The 26,226-nt window shown below is 42.1% G+C and overlaps 1 protein-coding gene across 1 annotated transcript in view; it reads left to right on the top strand.

Moving 5' to 3' along the window:
* The window catches only part of Brca1 (BRCA1 DNA repair associated), a 60,286-nt gene that overhangs the window by 6,092 nt on the left and 27,968 nt on the right, over positions 1-26,226 (top strand). The window contains exons 4-12 of the mRNA XM_032914456.1: positions 6,911-6,964; positions 10,807-10,884; positions 12,582-12,670; positions 14,488-14,627; positions 15,621-15,723; positions 17,178-17,223; positions 18,839-18,915; positions 20,138-23,458; positions 24,229-24,299. Coding sequence (XP_032770347.1) covers positions 6,911-6,964; positions 10,807-10,884; positions 12,582-12,670; positions 14,488-14,627; positions 15,621-15,723; positions 17,178-17,223; positions 18,839-18,915; positions 20,138-23,458; positions 24,229-24,299 — 3,979 coding nt within the window. The remainder of the gene's footprint in view (positions 1-6,910; positions 6,965-10,806; positions 10,885-12,581; positions 12,671-14,487; positions 14,628-15,620; positions 15,724-17,177; positions 17,224-18,838; positions 18,916-20,137; positions 23,459-24,228; positions 24,300-26,226) is intronic.

The raw sequence follows: 26,226 nt of genomic DNA, 5'->3' as shown, positions 1-26,226 counted from the left end.
ACAGATGGTTGTGAGCCACCATGTGGTTGCTGGGAATTGAACTCAGGACCTTTGGAAGAGTAGTCGGGTGCTCTTAACTGCTGAGCCATCTCTCCAGCCCCCAGCTTTGTTTTTTAAACCAACTACTTCTATTACTACTGCTGCTGCTGCTGCTGCTGCTGCTGCTTCTTCCTCTTCCTCTTCCTCCTCCTCCTCCTCCTCTTCTTCCTCCTCCTTCTTTCTTCCTCCTCTTCTTCCTCTTTGTCTTCCTCTTATCCGTCCTCCCCCATTTCTCCCCTTTTGATTTTTCAAGATAGTTTCTTTGTATATCCCTGGCTGTCCTGAAACTCCCTCTATAGATAAGCTAGCTTCAACTCACAGAGATCCACCTCCCTCTCCACTGCTGGGATTAAAGACAAGTGCCCACACTATTGCTTGGCTATACCAACTTTTTAGATACATGGATCCTTTAATTTTTTTCTTTATATTACTCTTTACTATGACATACATACTATGTAATTTACTCAACTTCTTTCCTTCCCCAGAGAATTTAAACTGCTTGGGGACAGAAGTTTATATTATCTTTATTAGTTAGCATCTAGGATATAGTAGACATTCAATAAACTAAGTTGGTTTGTTTTTTTTTTTCCCATTTTTTCAAGACAGTCTTACTGTATAGCTCTGACTGACCTAGAACTCATCATGTAGACCAAGCTGGCCTTGAATTCACAGGTATCCTCCTGTCTCTAAATCCAAAGTGCTAGGATTAATGACATATACTGTCATACCCTACTTAAATTTGAAATTACTTCTTTTTTTTTTTTTTTTTTTTTCTTTTCTTTTTTTGGAGCTGGGGACCGAACCCAGGGCCTTGTGCTTGCTAGGCAAGCGCTCTACCACTGAGCTAAATCCCCAAAATTACTTCTTAATACTTATTTATTTTAGTGCTGGGGTTGAGTTGGGATCTCCTGATTGTTGTGTATATGCTCCATCTCTGAACTGTACCCAGCCTAACTTTTTTGTGGTTTGTTTTTTTGTTGTTGTTGTTTTTCTTTGTTTTTGTTTTTTCTGTACAGAGTCTCAGTATGTAGCCCCGGCTGTCCTGAAACTCACTATGTAGACCACACTGACCTCAAACTCATTGAGATCCCTCTGCTTCTACTGGGAGTAAAGACATGTGCCACTGTGCTCAGCTTTTTAATAGTCTTTAAATATTAGAGCACAGCATTTAGAAATAGAGGGCTGGAGAGACAGATGCTCGGTGGGAAAACTTTTGCCACGAGAGCATAGGTGCTGGAGTTTGCATCCCTAGCAACCACTTAAATGCTAGGTGGGTTGGCAGCATACCTAGAATCCCAGTGCGTGGGAACAAGCTGGCTAGCTAGACTTGCTAGCTACAACAGTGAGCTCTAGGTTCAAGTGAAAGGCCCCTCTCAGTGCATAAGGTGGAAAGCAAGGGAAACATCAGTCTAGAGCCTCCACATGTATTCATTCATGCCACCATGTCGAAAAATTCCTTTTTAATTAATCAGTTGGGGGTTTATTTTTTTGGGAGGGGTGTTTTTTGTTTGTTTTGTTTTGGGGTTTTTTTTGGGGGGGGTTCCCATTTAGTTTTGATGGATAGATTCAAGTAAATTTGACTCTGTGCTTCTTGGGGTTGTTATTTATGTTTGGCATCAAGTTAATAAGGTTTAGGAAGATGCGTGTGCTTTTCAGAGAGAAGATTTCAAAAGTGCTAGCCTCTACCCTCAGCATTGCACCTAAACAAAAACAAGTCCTGATGAGATTTACATCCAAGTCTATGAAATATCAGGGCCACAGAGGCAGAAATAACACTGCGAGAGAAAGATGGGCTGTGAAAAGCCTAAGCTTACTAAAAATAATTATAAACAGTGATCAGAAAGTCTTCAATAGGGCTGAAGAGGTGGCTCAGTGGTTAAGGAGCACTGACTGCTCTTCTAGAGATCCTGAGTTCAAATCCCAGCAACCACATGGTGGCTCACAACCATCTGTAATGAGATCTGATACCCTCTTCTGGTGTGTCTGAAGACAGCAACAGTGTACTCACGTACATAAAAAATAAGTTAAAAAAAAAAAGTCTCCAATAATGTGGCCTTTGGGTCCATTTATTTTACATTCCCGGGGGACTCAGTCATAAAAATGTAATGTGCTTTCTCATTCTGGCAAATTAAACCATCAGTTAAAAATTCAGACATATGCAAACTAAAGTTGCAAGAAAGAAAGGTTACTGCTAAATTTTCAGTTGCTCGGCATTCTTGGCTTCTTACTGCACTTTTTTGTTTTCCTTGAGACACGGTCTCAAAGTCGTCCTATCTCAGCCTTGAAATGCTAGAATTATAGGTGTGCGTCTGCAAGCTTTAGGCTAGCTTTTTGTTTTGATATGGAGTCTCACCTTGTAAACCAGGCTAGCCTTCATTTCTCAGAGGCCCACTCCTCTGCCTCCCAGTGTTGGGATTAAAGGTGTATGTCACCATGCCAGGCTTGCTTTTAATAATTTCAAAACTAGTCTTTTTAAAGCTTAAGGTCATTTTATAGAATGTTCTAGAGTGGGACTAAACCTAACCTATTTTTTCTTTCCTTGGGATTCAACCGAGGGCCTTTTCATGGTAGGCTGCGTTACACCTACAGTCCCAACCTACCTGGACGATTTTTAGTTATGTGAACCTTCACTGCACTGCTGAGTTACACTCGTAGCCCGTACATTAGTTCCTAATGATAACTGATTATGACTAAACACTGTTACTTGGAACTTTTAGTTCCAGCTATTGGGAGACAGATGCAAGGGGATTTCTGAGTTGGAGGTTAGCCTGGTTTACATAGCAAATTCCTGGACAGCCAGGGCTACATAGAGACCCTGTCTAAAAACCGATGGATGGATGGATGGATGGATGGATGGATGCCTGGATGGATGCCTAAAAAAAAATAAAACAAAAGTTGTTCCTTGGGTTGGCTGCAGGATAAGGTACTCAGTCCTTGGGTGTCCTGCCTGAGATTCCTTTTGTCCCTAAATTATGTAGGAGTAGCCCCTTTGTTCTTTTTCTCAAGGTGTAGGGTCTTGTGGTCTCCAAGTCCTGAGTTCATGTGGTCTTCCCATCTCAGCCTCCCAAGATTCTGGACCCACAAATGTGCACTGCTATACCTGGCTCTGTTGGCACGTCCTTGTGCTGGTCTGTGTGCGCGCTCTTGTGCGCGTCTGGGTGGGGGAGGTTGTTTTTGTTTTGTTTTTTGCTTGTTTGTTTTTCCAGGACAGGATTTCTCTTTGTGTATCCCTGGCTGTCCTGGAACTCACTCTCTAGACCAGGTTGGCCTTGAACTGGGATCTACCTGCTTCTGCCTCTGAAGTGCTGGTGTGCTGGGGTTAAAGGCATGGGTCACCACTGGCTGGCAGGCTCCTTTTACCTTTTTAAATGTGACTATGTAACATTTCTAAGTGCTGAAATGGGTACCTAGTAGTTCCATTTAAAAAAAAAAAAAAAAAAAACCTAGCCGCTGCTCCCAATGATTCATACTGTTAAAACTCAAAGCACAGATACTCAGTAGGCTGGAAATACTGTGTGGCATGAAAAGTGTTTAAAACATTTGAATTTTGTAGTAAACATTTACTCTTATCAGAAGCTAGAAGAGAAACATTTCATTTTTTTCCCATTTTCGTTCCTGTTCATCTCCAAGCTCTTCCTACAACAGTCACTACCTTTTTACATATGGGAGTTTTCATCTGTTCAGAGTTGGTGTTTACAGTGTGTTTATATAGCTTGGATCGTAATTACCATACTGAAATATAATTATTTCAGAATTGAGTCAGTGGTGAGAATGAAAGCCATCTGGTATCATGACTCAATCCAATTTCTCTTTTACTAAGAACTTCCTTTGGTGTCTAGCCTGTCAGAAGCAGTGATGTAGGGACAAATCAGTCTCCTGTGGACGCTGTGTTCTCACAGTAACCCCAGAAGACTGCCAAGGTGGAAACAAGGCTCAGATAGAAAGCTTGGCCTGAAGTTGTTCTGCCCATGCAGACAGAGCTAAGTAGGAGGAGCCAGCCTCCAGGCTTAGTCAGGTGTGTTCACTGTCTCTGTGTTGTCAGGACCCCCATGACCACAGGCCTACATTACTAAGCCCCTTTGGGTGCTCTTCCCTCCCAGCCTTTCCTGTGATCCTGTTCTACATGTAACAGAAGGACAGTGTTGCTCTCACACTAGCAAGTCATCTCTTTAGTGTCTTACATGGCCATTACCATGTAATGGTAGAACTCGGTGTCTGTACCTCACACAGAATAAAGCTGCAGACAATAGACAGTTTCCTGACCGGCCGGGCTCCCGGATACCTCTGAACTCCTGCAGGCCTCCATTGTGCCCTCTCAGCAGAGTGGCTGGCATACACTAACACAAGGCACAGTCCTACTCAGCCTCACTTCTCTGCTCCGTCTCCCGTGATTGCAGTTTGTCCTTATGACTCAGCTGTCCTCTGCCGTCACTTCCTCGTTTGTGCATTTTATTGCTGCTCTATATAGACCTGCTCATGTGCACCGCGCTGTGTCCTTTTGTCCTGTTTAGTTTTTCTTTTTAGCACATTTCTTCCTTCCGGATGATAGGTTCATACAGTTCACTTTCCTGTTTTATTTGTGCAAATGCTTGAACTTGTCATACTCAGTTTTAAAGTCATTCCCAATCCCTGCCAAAACCACACTGTGAGGTGGGCTGTTAAGATGGCTCAGCAGTAAAAGCACTTATCGCAGCCTGACAGCCTGAGTTTGATCCTTAGGATCCACAGATTGTTCTCTGACCTTCACATGTGCATGACAGCAAGAGCACACACTCACAAATAGTCTGATACACACGCAGTACATGAGTACGTTTTTTTAAGTACTGTGAGGCAATCAAAAATATATAATTAGGCTTCATATAACCGCGGCTAGGGTGCATACATTCCAAGATCCCTAAAGGGTGTCTGAAACCTCAAAGAGTACTGTTTCCCCCTTGCTCTCTCTCAGTGCATACATACCTTTGATGAACTTTTATCCTTTCATTTAAAGGAGCATTTTCTGCCCTAGCTGTGGTATATCTAAATCACCAGCTTGGTATGGTGGCATATGCCTAGATTCCCAGGATTTCAGAACTGAGTTATGAGGGACCATGAGTTCTCAGCTAGCCTGAGCTATATAGTGAGACAGTGTTTGTGGGTGGAGGGGGGTAACTGGCATCATCACTTGTTGGCTTTGGGGCCATATCAAGTAAATTTAATGTTACTTGAACACAAGCACTTTGATAGCCTAATGTCTGATTTCATGGCAAACTTCTACTGACCTGTCAGCAATTGAGTACAGCTTGGATACACGGCACTGGAGCAGAGCTAGGCTAGGTTAGGAACCAGCAAAGGTGGTTAACACTGCACAAGGGGGTGATGATTCAGATTCTGGGAGGATGGACTGATACTGACTAAAAATGGTCTACAGTTGAAAACTCATGGATGGGCCGGCCAGTGGGATAGCTCCCTGGGCAAGGCACCTGGGCACAAGCCTGGTGTCTTAGTTGGTAGCACTCATAAAGGTGCTAAGAGGACTGACTCCTTGGTTGCTCTAAACACATGTACTCACATAATTAAAATTCAGGCAAGTAGAAACTTACAACGGGCTGGAGAGATGGCTTAGTGGTTAGAAGCATTTGCTGGCTGCTCTTTCAGAGGACACAGGTTCAGTCTCTAGTGCCTTCATCAGGTGGCTTACAACAGCCTGTAACTCTGGTCCCGGGGAATCTGACACCCTCCTCTGGATCCAAGGACACTGCATGAGTGTGGTGCTCATATATGCCCTCAGGCACACATACACACAAAAATCAGTTTGTTTTTCAAGTTTATAACTAAGGGAAAGCTTACTTTAAAGCAAACCTTTCTGTCATTTTTTTTAGGGTTTTATTTGTGTGTCTGTCTGTTTGTCCGTCCATATCAAGGTATGTCTAGAGCTACTGACAATTGTGAGCTACATGATGTGGGTCCTAGGAACTGGTCTGCTCCTCTGGAGGACCAGCAAGTGGTCTTCACTGCTGAGCCATCTCCCATCTTTTCAGCCACTGGTTAGATGGGGGTCGGGGGTGAGGGGGCGAGGCTGGCCATTAGCTTGCTGTATGGTCCAGGATGACCCAAATTTATTCTCCTGCTTCTATTTCTCAAGTTCTGGTGGACTACACTACCACACTAAGGACAATTTTTATGTGTTTGTGGAGTTTAGTTAAGATTCAGAGTATGCATTCAGAATGCTGGTTGACAGTGAAAATAACCAATGGGAAAGAAATACCAGTTGTCAACCCAGGGCCTTGAACTTGGCTGGGAGGTGCTCCGCTGTTGAGCTTCATTCCCAGCTTAGCTAATCTTTGACGTAATCCAGAATGTTGAGGAGACCCATATTCCTGTCATGGTGTCTAAATGCTTGGTGAAAGGATCTTTTGTTTTGTTTTTGTTTTTGTTTTTTTGAGACAGGGTCTCAGTGTGGAGCCCTGACTGGTCTTGAACTCTCAGGATCAACCTGCTTCCTTGTGCCTCTCCGGGGCTGGGGGCACCAGCACACCCAGCAGGATCAAACTTTCTCCTCTGTTCTTTGTTCCTAGCATGGCAGACCTTTAGTACTGAATTATCGTAAAATAGTGGTTCTCAACCTTCCTAATGCTTTGACCTTTAATACAGTTCCTCATGTTGTGATGACCCCCAACCATAAAATGATTTTTGTGGCTACTTTAAATATCTGTTTTATCTGTGTTTTCTGATGATCTAAGGCTATTCAACCCTCAAAGGGGTCGAGACCCATAGGTTGTGACCCACTGTCCTAAAGCAATATTCAGGCTCAGTTACAGCAACTTAACTGTATCTCTAACCAAAATGACACACTTATTCTCTTTCTTTCTCTGTCTCCATATTCTTCTAGTTTGGAACTGATCAAAGAACCGGTTTCCACAAAGTGCGACCACATATTTTGCAAGTAAGTGAATGATTTTGTACATACATTATTAGCTTCTGCACGTGTTCATTGAACAGCATTTGTTTCTTCAGTTAAATGACAAGAAAACCTGTCATTCTTCCTCAGGGAGCGCTTAGGAATTTCTCGTGTATATTGGCTGTAGCCATTGTTCTTGGTAAAGTTTTAACATTACCTGTCTGTGTAAGAAATCACATGGTCATGTTGTACAGCGGTTCTGTTTGTTTTGGTGTCCAAGGGTGAGTATAGAAAGCAGTTGTGAAATGAGCAAATTGTGTTTCAGCCATCACCCCTTGTTCATTCCTGCCTGTCCTTCCGCTCTTCCCCTTTAGAAGGTGCAGTGTTTACGGGCTTTTGGTGCTGATTTTTCAATTCATTCATACCAATAATTCCAGTCACATGTAGTCCTCCATATCTAGAGGTTATGTATTGGCTGACTGAATCACCCATGGGTTGAAAATATCCTGGAAACCATAAAATAATTATGTCTACATTGAGCATACCCAAACCTTTTCTCCTTTTCATTGTTCGCTAAACTATATAAAGGCATAGCCATGTGTTATTTAATTTACAAAAAAAATCTATTTATATGTGTGTCTATGCTTGTGTGAATGTACGCACGTATGTGTTGGGTGTCCAGGAGCTGGAGTTACAGATAGCTGTGAGCTGCCCAATGTGGGTGCGGGGAAACAAGCTCAGGTCCTCGTAACACGGGACCATCTCTCCAGCTCTGGATCCTTTATATTTCATTATATTACCTATTCTAAATAAACTATAGATCTTTTTATGTGCAGAACTTGAGCATCCAAAGAGTTTGGTGTCTGCGACCTGTCTCCCCCATTCTGAGGGAAGACTGTTAATAATCTTGCTCTTTTTTGTTGTTTAAACAGTTTCCGATATTATAGATCTAGCAGTTAGAAATTCAAGATGAATCCTAGGGCCAAACTGCAACTGTTTCAGAGCTGCTTCACTCTGGAGCCAGTTTCCAGACTACTCCTCATTCATTGGCTCCCGCTGTGTAGAGCTACACTTTTGTGGTCACCTGTGATTGGTCCTTTTGTCGTGTGTGTGTGTGTGTGTGTGTGTGTGTGTGTGTCTGTCTGTCTGTCTGTCTGTCTGTCTGTCTCGTGTGTCGTGTCAGGGTCCTTTTCTAAAGGAAGCTGTCTTCCCTGATGTTCTTTGTTGTGTTTTCCTTTTGTTGTTGTTGTTGTTTTATTTTATTTATTTATTTATTTATTTTTGAGTCATTTCAACTGTGTATCCCTGGGTAGCTTTGAGCTTGATATATAGACCAGACCGACTGAACTTCCTGTGATCTTCCTGCTTCCTAAATACTGGTGGTGCGGGTGTGGACCACAGCATCTAGCCTTTGAAATGAAAGTGTGTCATGATAGCGTACACCTTGACTTAGTTACTGTTGCTGTGGAAAAACACCCTAACCGAGAGGATTATAGAAGGAAGCATTTAACTGGGACTTAAAGTTCCAGATAGGTAGGAGTCTCTCACCTCACCATGGCCAGGAGCATTGCTGGGATCATGGCAGGCATGGTGCTGGAACATTAGACCTCACATCCTGACTCAGCAAGCAAGAATAATAATGGAAATAGTAATTTTTGTTATTATTTAAGTTTGTTGTCTGGCCTTGTGGCTTCTACTTGTCAAACTATATTGTGTAGAAACATTTCTTTTTTCAATTCTATTTTTATTTGTCATGTGCACTCATGTGGGTCGGTTAAGAGTTTGTGTATTAGCATAGATGCCCAAGGAGACCAGAAGAAGGTGTTGGATCCCCTGGAGTAGGAGTTCCAAGAAGTTTTGCGCTATCTGTAGGTGCTGAGAACTAAACTTGAGTCCTCTATAAAAGCAGTCGAAGCCCTTAATTGCTGAGCCATATCTCTAACCCCCTTATGGCATTATGGAGGCATGATGGGAACTAAGGTAGAACTGACTGGAAGATACAGTTCCCTCGGCCATGCTTTTAGGGTTCTATCTTGTTCACAGTTCTTTACTCTCCCCACTCTGACACATCGCAAGTGTTCAACAGCCACATTTGTCTGGTAGCTGTTTTACTGGATAGTGCCATTCTTAAAACTTACCCAAGGAGTTTTATGGGTCAGTAACAACAGCATCTCATAAGAGCTTGCTACTCTCTTAGCCCTAGCCTAAATCTACTGAATAAAGCATTTAAAAATAAGGAATTTAGGGGTTGGGGATTTAGCTCAGTGGTAGAGTGCTTGGCGCAAGGCCCTGGGTTCTGTCCCCATCTTCAACCCCCCCCCCAAAATAAGGAATTTAAAAAGAGGGAAATATATATTAAAAGACTTGGCCATACTCTGCATTTGTCTCCTGGCTCACTGTTACCAATGACTTTTCAATTCCTTTAATCTTTCTTGGCTTTCATTAGTGTCAGTAACTGCTTTTTATTTCCTACCCTATTATGTCCGTTAAAACAGCAAGGATTTTCCTTTGCTTTAGCCCCTATTATAACTGGAGTGCTACCAGATATGTAATGAATATTAGTTGTGTTCCTGAGACACTGTTAATTATTACCACCGAATCTCACTGCTTGTCCATGATCAATTTGAGTTCATTTTGGTGTGTGGAGTGAGATAAGAATGTAATTTTTGGGTTGAGAAAATGACACACTTGGCAAAGTATTTACCATATAAAAATACGGTCTTTATGTACCCGGGACCCAAAAGCTAAGCATGGCTGCCTGTGCCTGTAATCCCAGTGTTGGGGAGGTGGAGACAGAAGATCCTGGGGCTTGCTGGATAGCTGTATAGCCAAATCGATGAGCTCCAGCATCAGTAAGAAGTCCTGTCTCAAAGAATAAAGTGGAGAATGATTGGATTAAGAACCTGGCTATCACTGGGCATGGTGGCACATATCTTTAATCTCATCACGTGAGAGGCAAAGGCAAGTGGTTTCCTGAGTTTGAAGTCAGCCTGGTGTACAAAGTGAGTCCAGGATAGCCAGGGCTACAGGGAAAAACCTTGTCTCAAAAAAAAAAAAAAGGAGTCCTAGCCGTCCTAGAACTCACTCTGTAGACCAGGCTGGTTTTGAATACAAAGAACCTTTAAAAGTGCTTATCACCACATCCAGCTTCAGAACATTTTTTTTTTTTTTTTCCAGACAAGGTTTCTCTGTGTGTAGCCTTGGCTGTCCTGGAATGTACTTTGTAGACCAAGCTGGCCTTGAACTCACAGAAATCCACCTGCCTCTGCATCCCAAATGCTATGATTAAAGGTATGTGCACCATGCCAGACTAGAATCTGATTATTTTAATTCCTGTAGATTTGTAGTGATGTGCAGAGTTTTTTGTTTACTTGGTTCTAGAGAGCAAACCTGGGGCTTATGTATACTAGACAAGTACTTTACCTCTGATACATACATATGCGTGTGTGTATATGTGTGTGTGTGTGTGTGTGTGTGTGTGTGTGTGTGTGTGTGTGTGTGTATGGCACTAGGTACTGAGCCTTTAAACCATTTTATATTAAGTACTTAAGCATTTATATCTGATTATGCAGCATGAAATAATTATGAATATATCATTAAATATGCTGCATTAATTTTTTTAATGTTTTACTTGATCATAACAGTGAATCATATGCAGGTAAGTGTAATTTTCATAGGTCATTTCTTACGTCGTTTGATTTTTCTGCTTATGCAGCATCTAAAAATAATTACTGAGAAATCATTGGTTGTAATTTACCTGCCATTACTCTTTAAATGACTCTCGAAGGCATTCGTGAATTTTCTTCATGGCTGTTGCCTTTTGAGTGTTATTTCCACAAAAGAAAGTAACTTAAATTGGTGTTCTCTCTCTCTCTCTCTCAACTTAGATTTTGTATGCTGAAACTCCTTAACCAGAAGAAAGGACCTTCCCAGTGTCCTTTGTGTAAGAATGAGATAACCAAAAGGTAAATAACATGTGTAATCATGGAGGTTGGAAGCAACATGGCAGGAAAAAGTAGAAATTGATGTGTAGGTAATATTTCTTTAAAACCATTCACCAATAGGAAAATATACTAAATGTGTTTGGGGACTAGAGGTGTAACTTGATTGGTAGAGTGCTTGCTAAGTAGACACAAGGCCTCTGACGTCACTTGACAGTACCACGCACCTCGGGCGTCTCACCTGAGATGGCTGAGCAGGTAAAGTTGCTGGAGCCTGAAGACCTGAGATGGGTTCCTAAGACCCATGATGGAAGGTAGCCCGTCCTCTAGCCTCCAGACCCGAGTTGTGGCATATACACTCTTCCTCTAATTGAATAGTTAGTAATTGTTTTTTTGTTTTTTTAACTTAAAAATAAGGGCTGGGGGGCTGGAGAGATGGCTCAGTGGTTAAGAGCACTGACTGCTCTTCTAGGGGTCCTGAGTTCAAATCCCAGCAACCACATGGTGGCTCACAGCCATCTGTAATAAGATCTGATGCCCTCTTCTGGTGTGTCTGAAGACAGCAACAGTGTAGTTATATACATAAAATAAATAAATCTGTAACCAAAAACAAAAGAATAAGGGCTGGAGAGTTGGCTCAGAGATTAAGGATGTTTGTAGTTTATGACTATAAAATTATTTCCTTGGAAGTTTTAGGGCACATCTGCTGTCAATAAGTCTTATGACCTTGGTGCCTTGGTCTCCCACTCACATGCTAGTCAGCCCCCATCCTGCGTAACTTCCTACACCAAATGCGCTCAGCTGCCCTCAGCTGGTGTGGCCATAGATAGCAGAGTCAGCATTCTCCCAGGCGCAGCTGCACTTGGGAGTACCATGCATCTCCCCCCACAGTTACTTCTGTGAGGGCACTCACTTAGTGTTGTCAGTCATTCCTGTTTTGCAAGTGTTTAGATCGTAGTAGGCAGTCAGATATTTAAAGGAGGAATTAATTATATTCTACCTAAGCCTAAAATCTCTCTTTGGATTATGATGTCTATTTTCAAAATAACAAAATTACTATTTGGTGGAAAGCAGAGCTGGCAGTAAGGGTTGGGTTGGGATATTAAGAATCGTTTCCCGCTGTTGATTTCTATCTCCTCCGTGTTCAGGGTAGAATTCTGTAGCAGGGACAGGTTAAGATAAGGTCTCTCTTTACCATGGCTAGCCTCAAACTACAGATCCTCTCGCTTCCTCTGAGATTACAGGAGTGTGCTACTCTTCTGGTTTTTTACTTTTGTTTGAAACAGTGTCATGTAGCCCAGATTGGTTTTGAGCCTATTCTTCTAGCTCTGCCTCTCAGGCACTGGGATCACAGGCATACACAACCTGCCACACTCAGGACTGTTGGGTTAGGGCTTTTAGTGGACTTGTATGAGTTCCTGAAGTATTTTAAAAATCTGTATAGTCAAAAGGAGAAAGAAAACATACAGACACACAAAACCAAAGCACAATAAATACACCCATGAAGTTTATTCTCATGTCACTGATTCAGTGATTATAATGTGATGTCACTGGTAGGACTGTTTTTATTGTGCTGGGGATCAAATCACTAGTTCTTTGAGGTTGTGCTTTCTACAACATCAACAGTAGGAAAGTTACAATCCACGTGTTTATGTGTCTGTCTTTTAGTGTACTTAAAATTAATAATCACTTATGTGCTTCTCAAAAAAAAAAAATTCCAGGAGCCTACAAGGAAGTACAAGGTTTAGTCAACTTGTTGAAGAGCTGCTGAAAATCATTGATGCTTTTGAGCTTGACACCGGAATGCAGTGTAAGTGTCGCACAGCCCCAGTGGCAATGCTCGAGGGGCTGGCTGGAAAACTTGACAAGTGTTTGATGCTGTTATTTGTGAATAGGTGATAAGACTATGTGGTCTGGTTAAAACTTAGACCTATGCCTGGAATTATGTTTTATTTATTGGGAAGCCAGGAACCTAGGCTGGGATGGATGTGACTATTTGTGTGGTCATCTTCAGGTATTGTCCCTCGGAGCCATCCACTTTATTTTTTAAGACAAGGTTTCTCGGGGTTGAGCTGATACAGTTAGGTTTGGTGCAGGTGGCCTTTACTCACTGGTCCTATTTTTTACATTTTTATTACTAGTAATAGTATGTGTTTGTGTATGATACGTGAGTGTACACATGCATGTGCTAAGGCACACATTTGGATAGAAGAGGTCAATTTTGGGGTTGATTTTTCTCCTACTTTTACGTAGTGTTAAACCTGAGAATTGTGAGGAAAAAGACCAAATCCAATTAGAGGAAGCTTTGTTCCAATACTAGACAACAATGGACACTGGACTCTGCGCTTCCCAGAGAATGGCATTGGATGTTAGTCAGGTACTCATACAGGCAGAACACATAAGGCTGTGTACTTCCCACCTTCTTCCAATTGGGGACGGGGAGGGGCAAGCGTCTATCCTGATGTGCTTTCTGCCTACCTTGATAGCATATCCTGTGCAGCTGGGACAGCCATTCTTACAGCCCCCAGCATTCCAGGACATTATCTGTCCTTGCGCAAGTGGGGCTTACAGGTTGGCTTTAGCCCTCACACATCAGTTAGGGGCAAGCTCAGGTGATAATGTTTCATGGCAAGCACTTATCCCTACTGAGCTATCTTGTCAGCCTGTCTTTAAAACTACTCCTGTTAGTCCTGCATTTTATAGTTCAATCCTAAAATGTGTTAGTGATCATTTGTTTGTTTTTGAGATAGTTCCTGGCTATCCTGGAACTCTCTGTAGACCAGGCTGGCCTTGAACTCAGAAGTCTGTCTGCCTCTGCCTCCGAAGTGCTAGGATTAAAAGGTCTGCCTCCGAAGTGCTAGGATTAAAAGGCCTGTGCTACTGCTACCCGCCTGACATGTGTATCTTAATGTCTCTGAAATTGGGAGCATTTTAGAGACGTGGTAAATTTGTTACTGGGGAAAGTTATTACTTTTCAAGTATTTGGGAGGGAATAAAAATAAGTTGATAGTCTCTGAATTTCTAAACTGCACTTTTAAAACAATTATAGACAATCAGGGCTGAAAAGATAGCTCAACATTTCAGAATGTTTAACAGAGTACCCAGGCTCATCTCTCATCAGCCATAGCAGGCGGCTTACAACTTTCGGGGCTACAATGCCTTCTGACTTCTACAGCCACCCGCACACATGCTACACATAAACTTGTGCTTACATACACATAAATTAAAAATTAAACGTAGACAAACAAGGCGGCATGTGCCTTGAATCCTACCACTCAGGAGGACAGGTGGATCTTGGAGGTCAAAGCCATCAAATTCCAAACTAATGAGGGCTATACAGAACCTATGTTGGGGGGGAGATATATATAATCCGCAATGCATTATTTTTGTTTTGCTTGTTTGTTGTGTAGCCCTGGCTGTTATCAAAAAACTCAGATATCCTCCTGCTTCTGCTCCTGCCTCTGCCTCTTCTGCTTCTGCCACCACCTCTAGCCTTTTGTTTTGTTTTGTTTTGTTTTTGCATTATCCTTAGGCAGCAAAGAGCAAACACAGTATTCTTTCTGGATATTTAATGAAGATTAATATATTTTTTCTAACTAAAGCATGTCCCTTTTTTTTTTTTTACAGTTGCAAATGGTTTTAGTTTTTCAAAAAAGAAAAATAGTTCTTCCGAGCTTCTGAATGAGGACGCTTCTATCATCCAGAGTGTGGGCTACCGAAACCGCGTCAAAAAACTTGGACAGATTGAGTCTGGAAGTGCCGCCTTGGTAAAGCTGTTTTCCACTTCTTTCTGGCATCTCTTTACTGAGTGTTAGTGAGTGTGGGTTGTATGAGAACTTAGTAGAGAGAGGATGATGATGGTCCACTTAGTAAGAGTTAGACTCAGGAAGGCGGGGCACCTGGTGTGATCAACAGACACTTTATAGGCCCTTTGCCTGTTTACAACTTCATCAGCTCTGATGCAGGTCTGAAATGGACACAGTCCCTGAACTATTGTAAGCGTTTGCTTACCCAGTGTAAGAATAAAGAAAATGTGGGGTTGGGGATTTAGCTCAGTGGTAGAGCGCTTGCCTAGGAAGTGCAAGGCCCTGGGTTCGGTCCCCAGCTCCAAAAAAAGAACCAAAAAAAAAAAAAAGAATAAAGAAAATGCAATGACTTGCTGTGTTCCAGTGGATGATGGAGATCAGGAAAATATACCTTTCCAAGTGTTATTAGAATGCTGGAATTCTATGGCCGTCAATTCTTTTAAAAATGCTTTTATTTAAATATTCTACATTTATTTTTTAATCTTTGATTCTGTATGTGGTGGGGGTTGTGCGTGTGACTGTAGATGCTTCGTGGTCTAGAAGAGGGTGTCAGAGCCCCTCTGCCTGGGGCTGCAGGTAGTCGTGAGCTGTTCAGCATGGTGACTAGAAACCAAGCTCGGGTCCTCTGCGGGAACAATCCATTTTCTTAAGCTCTGAGCCGTCTGAGCACCTGTTTCATGGCTTTAACTCAGTGTAATGCATTGCATATAGTTACGTATAATAACGCACTATAACATTTTCAGTCAGGATGGGTTTGTACTTCTTTCGGTTCCTGCCCTTGCTCCCTCTGTGCCGCCTCTGTAGCCTCCCCCTCAGATTCTTCCTCTTATCATTTATTCTTTTCAAAAATGCATTCATGTTGCTGACCTTATTGTGATTATAATTAGTGTTGAAAAACTAAATCTGGAAAAAAATTTCAAAAAGTAAAAATAGACATTCTTTACTGTTTAACAGAAGGACAGTCTCAGTGTCCAGTTGTCTAACCTTGGGATTGTGAGATCGATGAAGAAAAATAGGCAGACACAACCTCAAAACAAATCTGTCTACATTGCTTTAGGTAAGGGTCTCCGATTTTACTAAGTTGGAAATACTTGCTAGGCTGTTCCCCTTAGAGTTTTATCGTAGATTTATATGTGTTGCATAGGGTTTGGGTAAGTGAGAATAGAATAATTTTATGGGATTCATCATGAATTATAGATTTTGTAAAAGTTTTACTTCACACCTTGAAGAATCTTAACCAGAAGGATGTCTGGTTATGGATTTAAATGTATTTTGGAAAAATGTAAAGTCAGAATAGAAAAAAAAAAAAAAGATTGGTTGCCGTAGCATTTTGAGGGATTTAGGATAAATTCTACAACCTGTGTGTTCAGTCTCCAGCTGGCCAACAGATACTCAGCTCAGACAGGCGTCTCTATCTTAGCACATGACTGGGTTTGTCATCCCAGCCTCTGAGAGGCTAAACTAGGAGAATCATGAGTTTGAAGTTAACCTGGGATATGTAGAGAACCCTAGCTCAAAATCATCACCACCACAACCACCATTGTAATAGTAAATAATAAAATTAGGGGGGTTGGGGATTTAGCTCAGTGGTAGAGCGCTTGCCTAGGAAGCGCAAGGCCCTGGGTTCGGTCCCCAGCTCCGAAAAAAAGAACCAAAAAAAAAAAATAATAATAATAATAATAAAATTAGGAAGAGTGGTTGTGTTTTGAGTTCCTACCACCACCATTTGTCTCCATCGACAGCAGATCTTGTTTTGTCAAACTATTCCAGGGTATGGTGAGATGTCTTAGTTGGTAAAGGCACTTACTTACCACCTAAATTCAGTCTCTGGAATCTACAGGGTGGACAAGGAAACCAGCTCCAACAAGTTGTCCTCTGACATCTGCACTCTACATATACATACATACAAGTAATTAGGTGTTAATAAAAGTAGTGCAAATGTGTTGGTTAATATCTAGGAGCACTTAACTATAATACAGTTGCTATTGTACTTTTTTATACCTCATCTAAAATGTTAGTCCTGAGGTGATGAGAAAATTAACTCACAGAGAGATTAAGAATTTGAGCATAGGGGGACTGGGGAGAAGGCCCATAGGGGGATGCAGAGTGGTTAAGAGCACTGGCTGCTCTTCCAGAGGTCCTGAGTTCAAATCCCAGCAATCACATGGTGGCTCACAACCATCTGTAATGAGATGAGATCTGATGTCTTCTTCTAGTGTCTGAAGACAGCTACAGAGTACTTATATATAATAAATAAATCTTTTTTTGGGAAAAAAAAAAGAATTTGAACATAGGAAGCCATTCTTTCAGCCACTTCTCTGTATTGCCACATGTGTCTACACCTTCCACATAGGGAGTATTATTTATATACTATAACATATTATATTATAAATATTTCTGGATGAACTACTGTATGTTTTACAAAAAGCAGGGTTTTTGTTTTGTTTGTTTTTGTTTTTTGACCCTTAAAAACCTTGACTGATACGAGGTTTTCTGTTGTTGTTTTTTAAGAATCTGATTCTTCTGAGGAGAGAGTAAATGCACCCGATGGCTGCAGGTGAGTCAGAAGGAGCCTTTGCTGTGGAGCTGGTGTTTTCGTATCTAATTAGTATTGAGGATCCTAGATTTAGATCATAGTATTAGAAAAATCCTGGGGTTGGGGATTTAGCTCAGTGGTAGAGCGCTTGCCTAGAAAGCGCAAGGCCCTGGGTTCGGTCCCCAGCCCCGAAAAAAAAAAAAAAAAAAAAAAGAAAATCCTTAAGGATCAGTCAATTTTATCTGCTTATTTTCTGGGAAATCTTTTTTGTTTGTTAGACTTTTTTTTAGTGCCAAACGAGTTTTATAGAACATGGAAGTCAGCACGCACTTGTTCTCTGGGTTTCTCCTATGTGGTAGTAAGAATTCATTTATTTTGGGGTGGGGTCTGTCTATAGAGCGCTGGCTCTCCAGGAACTTACTATGTAAACCTCTAAGTCTCAGGAATCATCTGTTGCTTTCCAAGTTACTGAAGACATCCACCACAATGCCTGATCCAAACATCTTATTTTCACCTAGAATCACCCAGTTCCCTCCCTTAAGATCTGTGATAACTGGTCATTATCAGTAATTATTTATAAATTACTTTTACCTGACCTTATAATTGGAAGAGAGGGCTAGAAGTAGGGTTCAGTAATAGAGATTAAAGATTTTTTTTCTTTAATTTTATATGAAATCAGGTGTGTTAGTGCATGCCTTTAATCTCAGCACTCAGGAGGCAGAGGCTGGTGGATCTCTGCGAGTTTTTGGACAGCCTAGTGTACGTAGCAAGTTCTAGGACAGCCAGGATAAAATCCGAGACACCTTGTCTCAAGGAAAAATAAATAAATAAAAAATATATATATTCATACATGTATATATACATATACTCATACATATATATACATATACTCATATATATGAGTATTTTCCCTGCATGTATATTTGTGCACCACATTTGTTCTTAGTGCCTGAAGAAGACAGAAGAATGCATCAGGTCTCATGGAACTGGAATTACAGATGACTGAGCCACCATGTGGATGCTGGGATCAAATCTGGATCCTCTGGAAAATTAACCTGTGCTCTTAACCCTGATTCATTTCTTCACTGCTCCAGGGTGTTGGACCATCCACTGAGTGGGATCAGTCCCAACCTATAAGGGGCCTCACACCCTTGAAGGAAACTGTCTCTCCCTCAGAATCTATCAACTGTCCATAGCTCCGTAGTTAGGGATGTAGCTCATGAGCCCCTCCTCTCTGCTCGCTAGAATGTTGATAGGCTTGATCATGTACAGACCTTGTGCAAACCAAAACTGCTGTGAGCTCATGAGTACAGTGCTTCTGTCATGTCCAGTAGACACTGTTTTTGCTTTGGTCTTTCCAACCTCTAGTTCTGAGAATCTTTCAACCCCTTCTTCATCAGTGGGTCCTGAGCATGCTTGCGAGAGTATGTGAGTGTGTGTCTGTATGTGTTTGCATATCTAGAAAGCATCGTTCTGCACTACTCTGATCTTTGTGACTGTACTTGGAAAGCAGATTTCAGAAGGTGAGTCAGTTAGCTCAGTTGTTACAGCCCTATTTAGAAACGCTAACACAGTTGATCTTGCATATTTGACACAGCATAGAATTTCTTATTAGGGGTTCTCTTTTCCCCTTTAGTGTGAGAGATCAGGAATTGTTTCAGATTGCCCCTGGAGGAGCTGGAGATGAAGGCAAGTTGAACTCTGCAAAAAAGGGTAAGTCTGGCCTTCCTGACACAGTAACACTAAGGGGCAGTGGGGCGATGCCGCTCCATAATTCCATTCATCTGAAGGCCATTTTCCAAGTTTATTTATAATTTATAATTCACAGCATCTTTTAAAAGAATTAAAATCGGGGTTGGGGATTTAGCTCAGTGGTAGAGCGCTTGCCTAGCAAATACAAGGCCCTGGGTTCAGTCCCCAGCTCCGAAAAAAAAAAAAAAAAAAAAAAAAAAAAAAAAATTAAAATCTTAGGTGCTGAGAGGGCTCAGTGGTTAAGAGCACTGACTGCTTTTCCATAGGTCCTGCAACCACATAGTGTTTCACAACCATCTGTAAAGGGATCTGATGCTCTCTTCTGGTGTGTCTGAAGATAACTACAATGCACTCATATACATAAAAATAAATAAATATTTTTTTAAAAGAAGGAATTATAATATTTTATCCTCGGCTGCCATTGTGAGATGGTGAGTGTAAGTACTAGACTGGTGTGGTTATAGTAATATCATGTGTAACTACATGCGGCCATTGACTTTTTTTTTTAAGACAGTTCTATATAACCCTGAGCAGTCTAACCATATTTTATTTAAGCCTCCCAAGCTGGGACTAATTTGCTTTTATTTCATTCTTAAGGGACTAGGGAAATAAGAGATGTGCTCTAATTACTGTGTTTGAGAAGATATCAGTTGCATAAGTTAGATCTTCAATATACTTGGTAGCTTATGATGTTCGCTCCCCTAAAGAAGCCAGTGGAAGCAGTTAGTGGTGATGGAAGTCTTTTATCCCAGCAGTTGGGAGGCAGAGGCAGGTGAATCTCTGTGAGCGCGAGGCCAGCCTGGTCTCAGAGGTTTCTTGGACAGACAGGGCTACACAGAACCCTATCTCCAACAAACAGACAGAGCAAGACAGTGGATCAGGGCTGGAGAAATGGCTAAGCAGTTAAATGGGCTTGTTTCTCTTGCAGAAGACCTGGGTAGTTCGCAGCCATCCATAACATCAGTTCTAGGGGATCTGCAGCCCTCTTTACTTTGCGCTCCAGGCATGTGTGGTCCAATACATGCATGCACTCCAAAACATACATGCACTTATATTCTCTCAGGATGATCTGAAATTAGAAAAATAATAATGTTAGTGGATTGGTTTCTACTCCGGTTGTACTTGGTATGTGGTTCCTCGTGATCATTCCATTTTAAGAACCTTGTTATTTTGTGTATTTCAGCTGCTTGTGACTTTTCTGAGGGCATAAGAAACATTGAACATCATCAATGTAGTGATAAAGATTTGAACCCCACTGAGAATCATGCAACTGAAAGGCATCCAGAAAAATGTCAGCGTATTTCTGTTGCAAACGTGCATGTGGAGCCATGTGGCACAGATGCTCGTGCCAGCTCGTTACAGCGTGGGACCCGCAGTTTATTGTTCACTGAGGACAGACTGGATGCAGAAAAGGCTGAATTCTATGATAGAAGCAAACAGTCTGGCGCAGCAGTGAGCCGGCAGAGCAGATGGGCTGACAGTAAAGACGCATGTCATGGCAGGCCGGTTCCCCACACTGAGGGAACGGCAGCTCCAAATGTGGATTCCCTCTGTGGTAGAAAGCAGTGGAATCATCCGAAAAGCCTGTGCCCTGAGAATTCTGGAGCTACCACTGACGTTCCTTGGATAACACTGAATAGCAGCATTCAGAAAGTGAATGAGTGGTTTTCCAGAACTGGTGAAATGTTAACTTCTGACAACGCATCTGACAGGAGGCCTGCGGCAAATGCAGAAGCCGCTGTTGTGTTAGAAGTTTCAAATGAAGTAGATGGATGTTTCAGTTCTTCAAAGAAAATAGACTTAGTTGCCCCCGATCCCGATAATGCTGTAATGTGTACAAGTGGAAGAGACTTCTCCAAGCCAGTAGAGAATATTATCAACGATAAAATATTTGGGAAAACCTATCAGAGAAAGGGAAGCCGCCCTCACTTGAACCATGTGACTGAAATTATAGGCACATTTACTACAGAACCACAGATTATACAAGAGCAGCCCTTCACAAATAAATTAAAACGCAAAAGAAGTACATGCCTTCATCCTGAGGACTTTATCAAGAAAGCAGATTTAACAGTTGTTCAAAGGATTTCTGAAAATTTAAATCAGGGAACTGACCAAATGGAGCCAAATGACCAAGCAATGAGTATTACCAGTAACGGTCAGGAGAACAGAGCAACAGGTAATGATCTTCAGAGAGAGAAAAACGCTCATCCAATAGAATCATTGAGAAAGGAACCTGCTTTCACAGCTAAAGCCAAATCTATAAGCAACAGTATAAGTGATTTGGAGGTAGAATTAAATGTTCACAGTTCAAAAGCACCTAAGAAAAATAGGCTGAGGAGGAAGTCTTCTACCAGGTGTGTTCTTCCACTTGAACCAATCAGTAGAAATCCGAGCCCACCTACTTGTGCTGAACTTCAGATCGAGAGTTGTGGTAGCAGTGAAGAAACAAAGAAAAACAATTCCAACCAAACCCCAGCCGGGCACATTAGAGAGCTTCAACTCATCAAAGACACAGAACCTACAGCTGATGCCAAGAAGAACGAGCCAAATGAACACATAAGGAAGAGAAGTGCCAGTGATGCGTTCCCAGAAGAGAAATTAATGAACAAAGCTGGTTTATTAACTAGCTGTTCAAGTCCTAGAAAGCCTCAAGGACCTGTCAATCCTAGCCCTGAGAGAAAAGGAATAGAGCAGCTTGAAATGTGCCAGATGCCTGATAATAACAAAGAACTCGGGGATTTGGTCCTGGGAGGAGAGCCCAGTGGGAAAGCTACTGAACCATCTGAGGAGAGCACCAGTGTGTCCTTGGTACCCGACACAGACTACGACACCCAGAACAGTGTCTCAATACTGGAAGCGAACACTGTCAGATATGCAAGAACAGGATCAGTTCAGTGTATGACTCAGTTTGTCGCAAGTGAAAACCCCAAGGAACTTGTCCGTGGTTCTAACAATGCTGGAAGTGGCTCGGAGTGCTTCAAGCACCCATTGAGACATGAACTTAACCACAATCAAGAGACAATAGAAATGGAGGACAGTGAACTTGATACTCAGTATTTGCAGAATACATTTCAAGTTTCAAAGCGTCAGTCATTTGCTTTATTTTCAAAACTTAGAAGTCCCCAAAAGGACTGTACTCTGGTAGGTGCCCGCTCTGTGCCCTCAAGGGAACCGAGTCCAAAGGTGACTTCTAGAGGTGAACAAAAAGAACGTCAGGGACAAGAAGAGTCTGAAATCAGTCGTGTACAGGCAGTCACAGTCACAGTAGGCTTACCTGTGCCCTGTCAGGAAGGTAAGCCAGGTGCTGTTACAATGTGTGCTGATGTTTCTAGGCTTTGTCCGTCATCTCATTACAGAAGCTGTGAGAATGGACTCAACACCACAGATAAATCTGGAATTTCACAAAACTCACATTTTAGACAATCAGTTTCTCCCCTCAGGTCATCTATAAAAACTGACAATAGAAAAACTCTGACAGAGGGACGATTTGAGAAACATACTGAAAGGGGAATGGGAAATGAGACTGCTGTTCAAAGTACAATACACACAATTAGTCAAAATAACAGAGGAGATGCTTGGCAAGAAGCCAGCTCAGGCAGTGTTATTGAAGTACGTTCCACTGGTGAAAACGTCCAGGGGCAACTAGATAGAAACAGAGGGCCTAAGGTAAACACCGTGTCTCTATTAGATAGTACGCAGCCTGCTGTCTGTAAGCAGAGTGCTCCTGTAAGTGATAAGTATCTTGAAATAAAGCAGGAGAGTAAGGCTGTCAGTGCAGACTTCTCTCCATGTCTGTTCTCAGATCATCTTGAAAAACCTATGAGAAGTGATAAGACTTTTCAGGTTTGCTCTGAGACACCTGATGACCTGTTGGATGATGTTGAAATACAGGAAAATGCTAGCTTCGGTGAAGGTGGCATAACGGAAAAGTCTGCTATTTTTAATGGAAGTGTCCTGAGAAGAGAGTCCAGTAGGAGCCCTAGCCCTGTAACCCATGCATCGAAGTCGCGGAGTCTCCACAGAGGGTCTAGGAAATTAGAATTCTCAGACGAGAGCGACTCCACTGAGGATGAAGACCTTCCCTGCTTCCAACACCTGCTGAGCAGAGTAAGCAGCACACCCGAACTTACCAGATGCAGCAGCGTGGTGACACAGCGTGTGCCAGAGAAAGCGGAAGGGGCCCAAGCACCCCGGAAGAGTAGCATCGGTGACTGCAATAATGAGGTGATCTTGGTAGAGGCATCTCAGGAATATCAGTTTAGTGAGGATGCAAAATGCTCTGGCAGCATGTTCTCCTCACAGCACAGCGTTGCCCGAGGTTCACCTGCAAATGCACTCTCCCAGGATCCCGACTTTAATCCACCTTCCAAACAAAGGCGTCAGCAGGCTGAGAACGAGGAAGCCTTTCTAAGTGATAAGGAATTGATTTCAGATCATGAGGACATGGCAGCTTGCCTGGAAGAGGCTAGCGATCAAGAAGAGGACAGTATAATCCCGGACTCAGGTAGTTTCCTTTATTTGCACAAGTCCACAGAGGTGAGCTGAGCAGATACAGTCAAATCTCCCTCCTGAGGTTGGGGAGATTGGGGTGGTTAGGAGTAGGTACTTTGTGGGGTGGGGGAAGGCTAGAGAGATGGCTCAGCTGTTAAAGAGCACTGGCTGTTTTTCCAGAGGAAGTAGGTTCAATTCCCAGCATCCATGTGGCAGCTCACATTTTTCTGTCACTTCAATTCCATGGGGATCCAATACCCTCATACAGATAAACATTCAGGCAAAACACCAACACACATTAAAAATACACCATGGGTATCTGCTGCATTCATATATAAGTAGCCCACACAGACATACATAATTAAAAATAAAAATAAAATCTTTTTAATATCTTCATGCAGCCAGAATGTCTGAGAGCATGAACTTGAATAACCTAATTTTCAGTAGACCTGCTTCTAATTTTTTTTGCAGAATTTTTCTGATTTGTTTGGGGTTTTTTGTTTGTTTGTTTTTTAAAAGACAGTCTGTTTATATAGCCCTGGCTATCCTGTTACAGAGATCTGCCTGCCTCTGCCTCCCACAATCTGGGATTAAATACATTCGCCAAACCCAGCTGTTGTAGGAGTTCTGGGAGGAAACCCAGTATCCCAAATGTAGTCACTTATGTGGCATGAGAGTGAAGCAGAAGCTATGCAGGGGGAGGAACAGATACTAACTGCAGGCTGCAGGGTTCACGGTCTGACTTTACATGAGTCTCTGATTGTATTGTCATTTCATGTGAAGTGGCGTCTGGATATGAGAGTGAAGCAAACCTCTCTGAAGACTGCTCACAGAGTGATATTCTAACCACTCAGGTAAGAGGCATGCACAAGTGTGTGAAGTCCTTTGTATATGGTGTTGTGAGCCTGACATTCTCATACACGCTAATTTCATCTTTGGATTAATGGTCTAACATACACGATCCCTTGTTTCCTCAAGTGAGAGTTCTAAAGCATTTAGGTGGAACTCACTGCCTTTTATATCCACCGTCTAGCTCACTGTAGAACACCAAGTCTTAACTTTAGAATAAGCCAGATATAAAGATTCTACTTGCCCCATAGCAAAATTATATGAAAGCACTATTGTACCAAAAGGGGTCTGTTTATTCTCAGAACCAAATTGAAACCTACAGGATTCTTTCCACTAGAGCCCATCTTGCCTTTCACTGTGTTATGGATATTCCTTTTAACTTTTGTTTTTTATAAAATAGTTGCTTGTTAGTATCTATAAGTCATCTCTCTCTACTTGGAAAAGAATGTACACAGTATTCATTCCAGCATGGTAATGGCCACAGGTGACTAGCTACGTTTGGATGAGGTTGTGGGAGTGCCTCTGTACTGGAGGCAGGACTGTCTCTTGGGGAAAAGATTATCTTTCTCACAGCCAGAACTTAGTCCTATTTGATTTAAAAAAAAAAAGTCCCGGGGCTGGGGATTTAGCCCAGCGGTAGAGCGCTTACCTAGGAAGCGCAAGGCCCTGGGTTCGGTCCCCAGCTCCAAAAAAAAGAACCAAAAAAAAAAAAAAAAAAAAAAAAAAAAGTCCCAAACTTGCATTTCAGACCTTAGGTTTGTCTAGGTCTTTCTTTCCTGTATTTATCTCTCTCACTAGCTGGGCTACTTCTGAGGGCCCCTTCCGTATTCCTCTATAGAGTCTTGGGTAGAGGACGCGGCAAGTCTGGAGGGAGTATTGGTTAGAGCTCTCTGCCTGACTGTGTGATCTTAATTGGTTAGCTTCTCTGGATTAAAATAGTTATATTCTTATTTCTTTTTTTAAACATACATATTTGTATGTATGTAAGTGGCTATGCCACCAGGGTAAATGTGTGGAGATCAGATGACACCTTACGTGAGTCAGTGCTGCTATGCTCTGAGCCAACCCACTGGTCCAGTGGTGTGATGTGGAACTTTTGAGTCATCCTGCTGTAGCTTTTGTTTCTCTCCTAAAACAGAAAAGTGCTTTTAGCTGTAGCATGGGGGTGACTTTTCTTCTCTTCCTAAAAAGTACTAAGTTAAATGAAACTGGGAACTCTTAGTATTCCTAAGGGCATTTTGTTGTCACCAAAGACAGCATCCTCTATTGGTTCCAGCACTCCAGTGGTAGAGGCAGGTGTATTTCTGTAAGATCCTGGCCAGGCTGGTTTACATGGTAAATACCAGGCCAGCCAGGGCTACAAAGTGACACCCTGTCTCAAAAAATAAAGCAAAAATTAGGGGTTGGGGCTGGAGAGATGGCTCAGTGGTTAAGAGCACCCGACTACTCTTCCAGAGGTTCTGAGTTCAATTCCCAGCAACCACATGGTGGCTCACAACCATCTGTAAAGAGATCTGATGCCCTCTTCTGGTGTGTCTGAAGACAACTACAGTGTACTTATATATAATAAATGAATAAATCTTTAAAAAACAAAAAAAAAAAAATTAGGGGTTGGGGATTTAGCTCAGTGGTAGAGCGCTTGCCTAGGAAGCGCAAGGCCCTGGGTTCGGTCCCCAGCTCCGAAAAAAAAGAACCAAAAAAAAAAAAAAAAAAAATTGATTAAAAGGCTTAAGCCTTCTGATGGTGTACCATTCCTGATCCTTTCCAGATTTAGGTTTGGGGCTCTGTCAATATGTCTGTCACCTAATTCTGTCCCTTAGCTGCTTGTTTTTTAAGTTCCAACTTTTTAGTCCATCTGTCTTAGCCATACTGTATTAAATCTGACATTCAATACACTACTCTTGTTTCTCGTATCTCTGATCTTATTCCCAG

Source organism: Rattus rattus, chromosome 9 (genome assembly GCF_011064425.1).
Source record: "Rattus rattus isolate New Zealand chromosome 9, Rrattus_CSIRO_v1, whole genome shotgun sequence".
Classification (NCBI taxonomy): domain Eukaryota; kingdom Metazoa; phylum Chordata; class Mammalia; order Rodentia; family Muridae; genus Rattus; species Rattus rattus.
The sequence above is the reverse complement of the archived record's forward strand: the minus strand, read 5'-3'. Positions and strand labels throughout refer to the sequence as shown.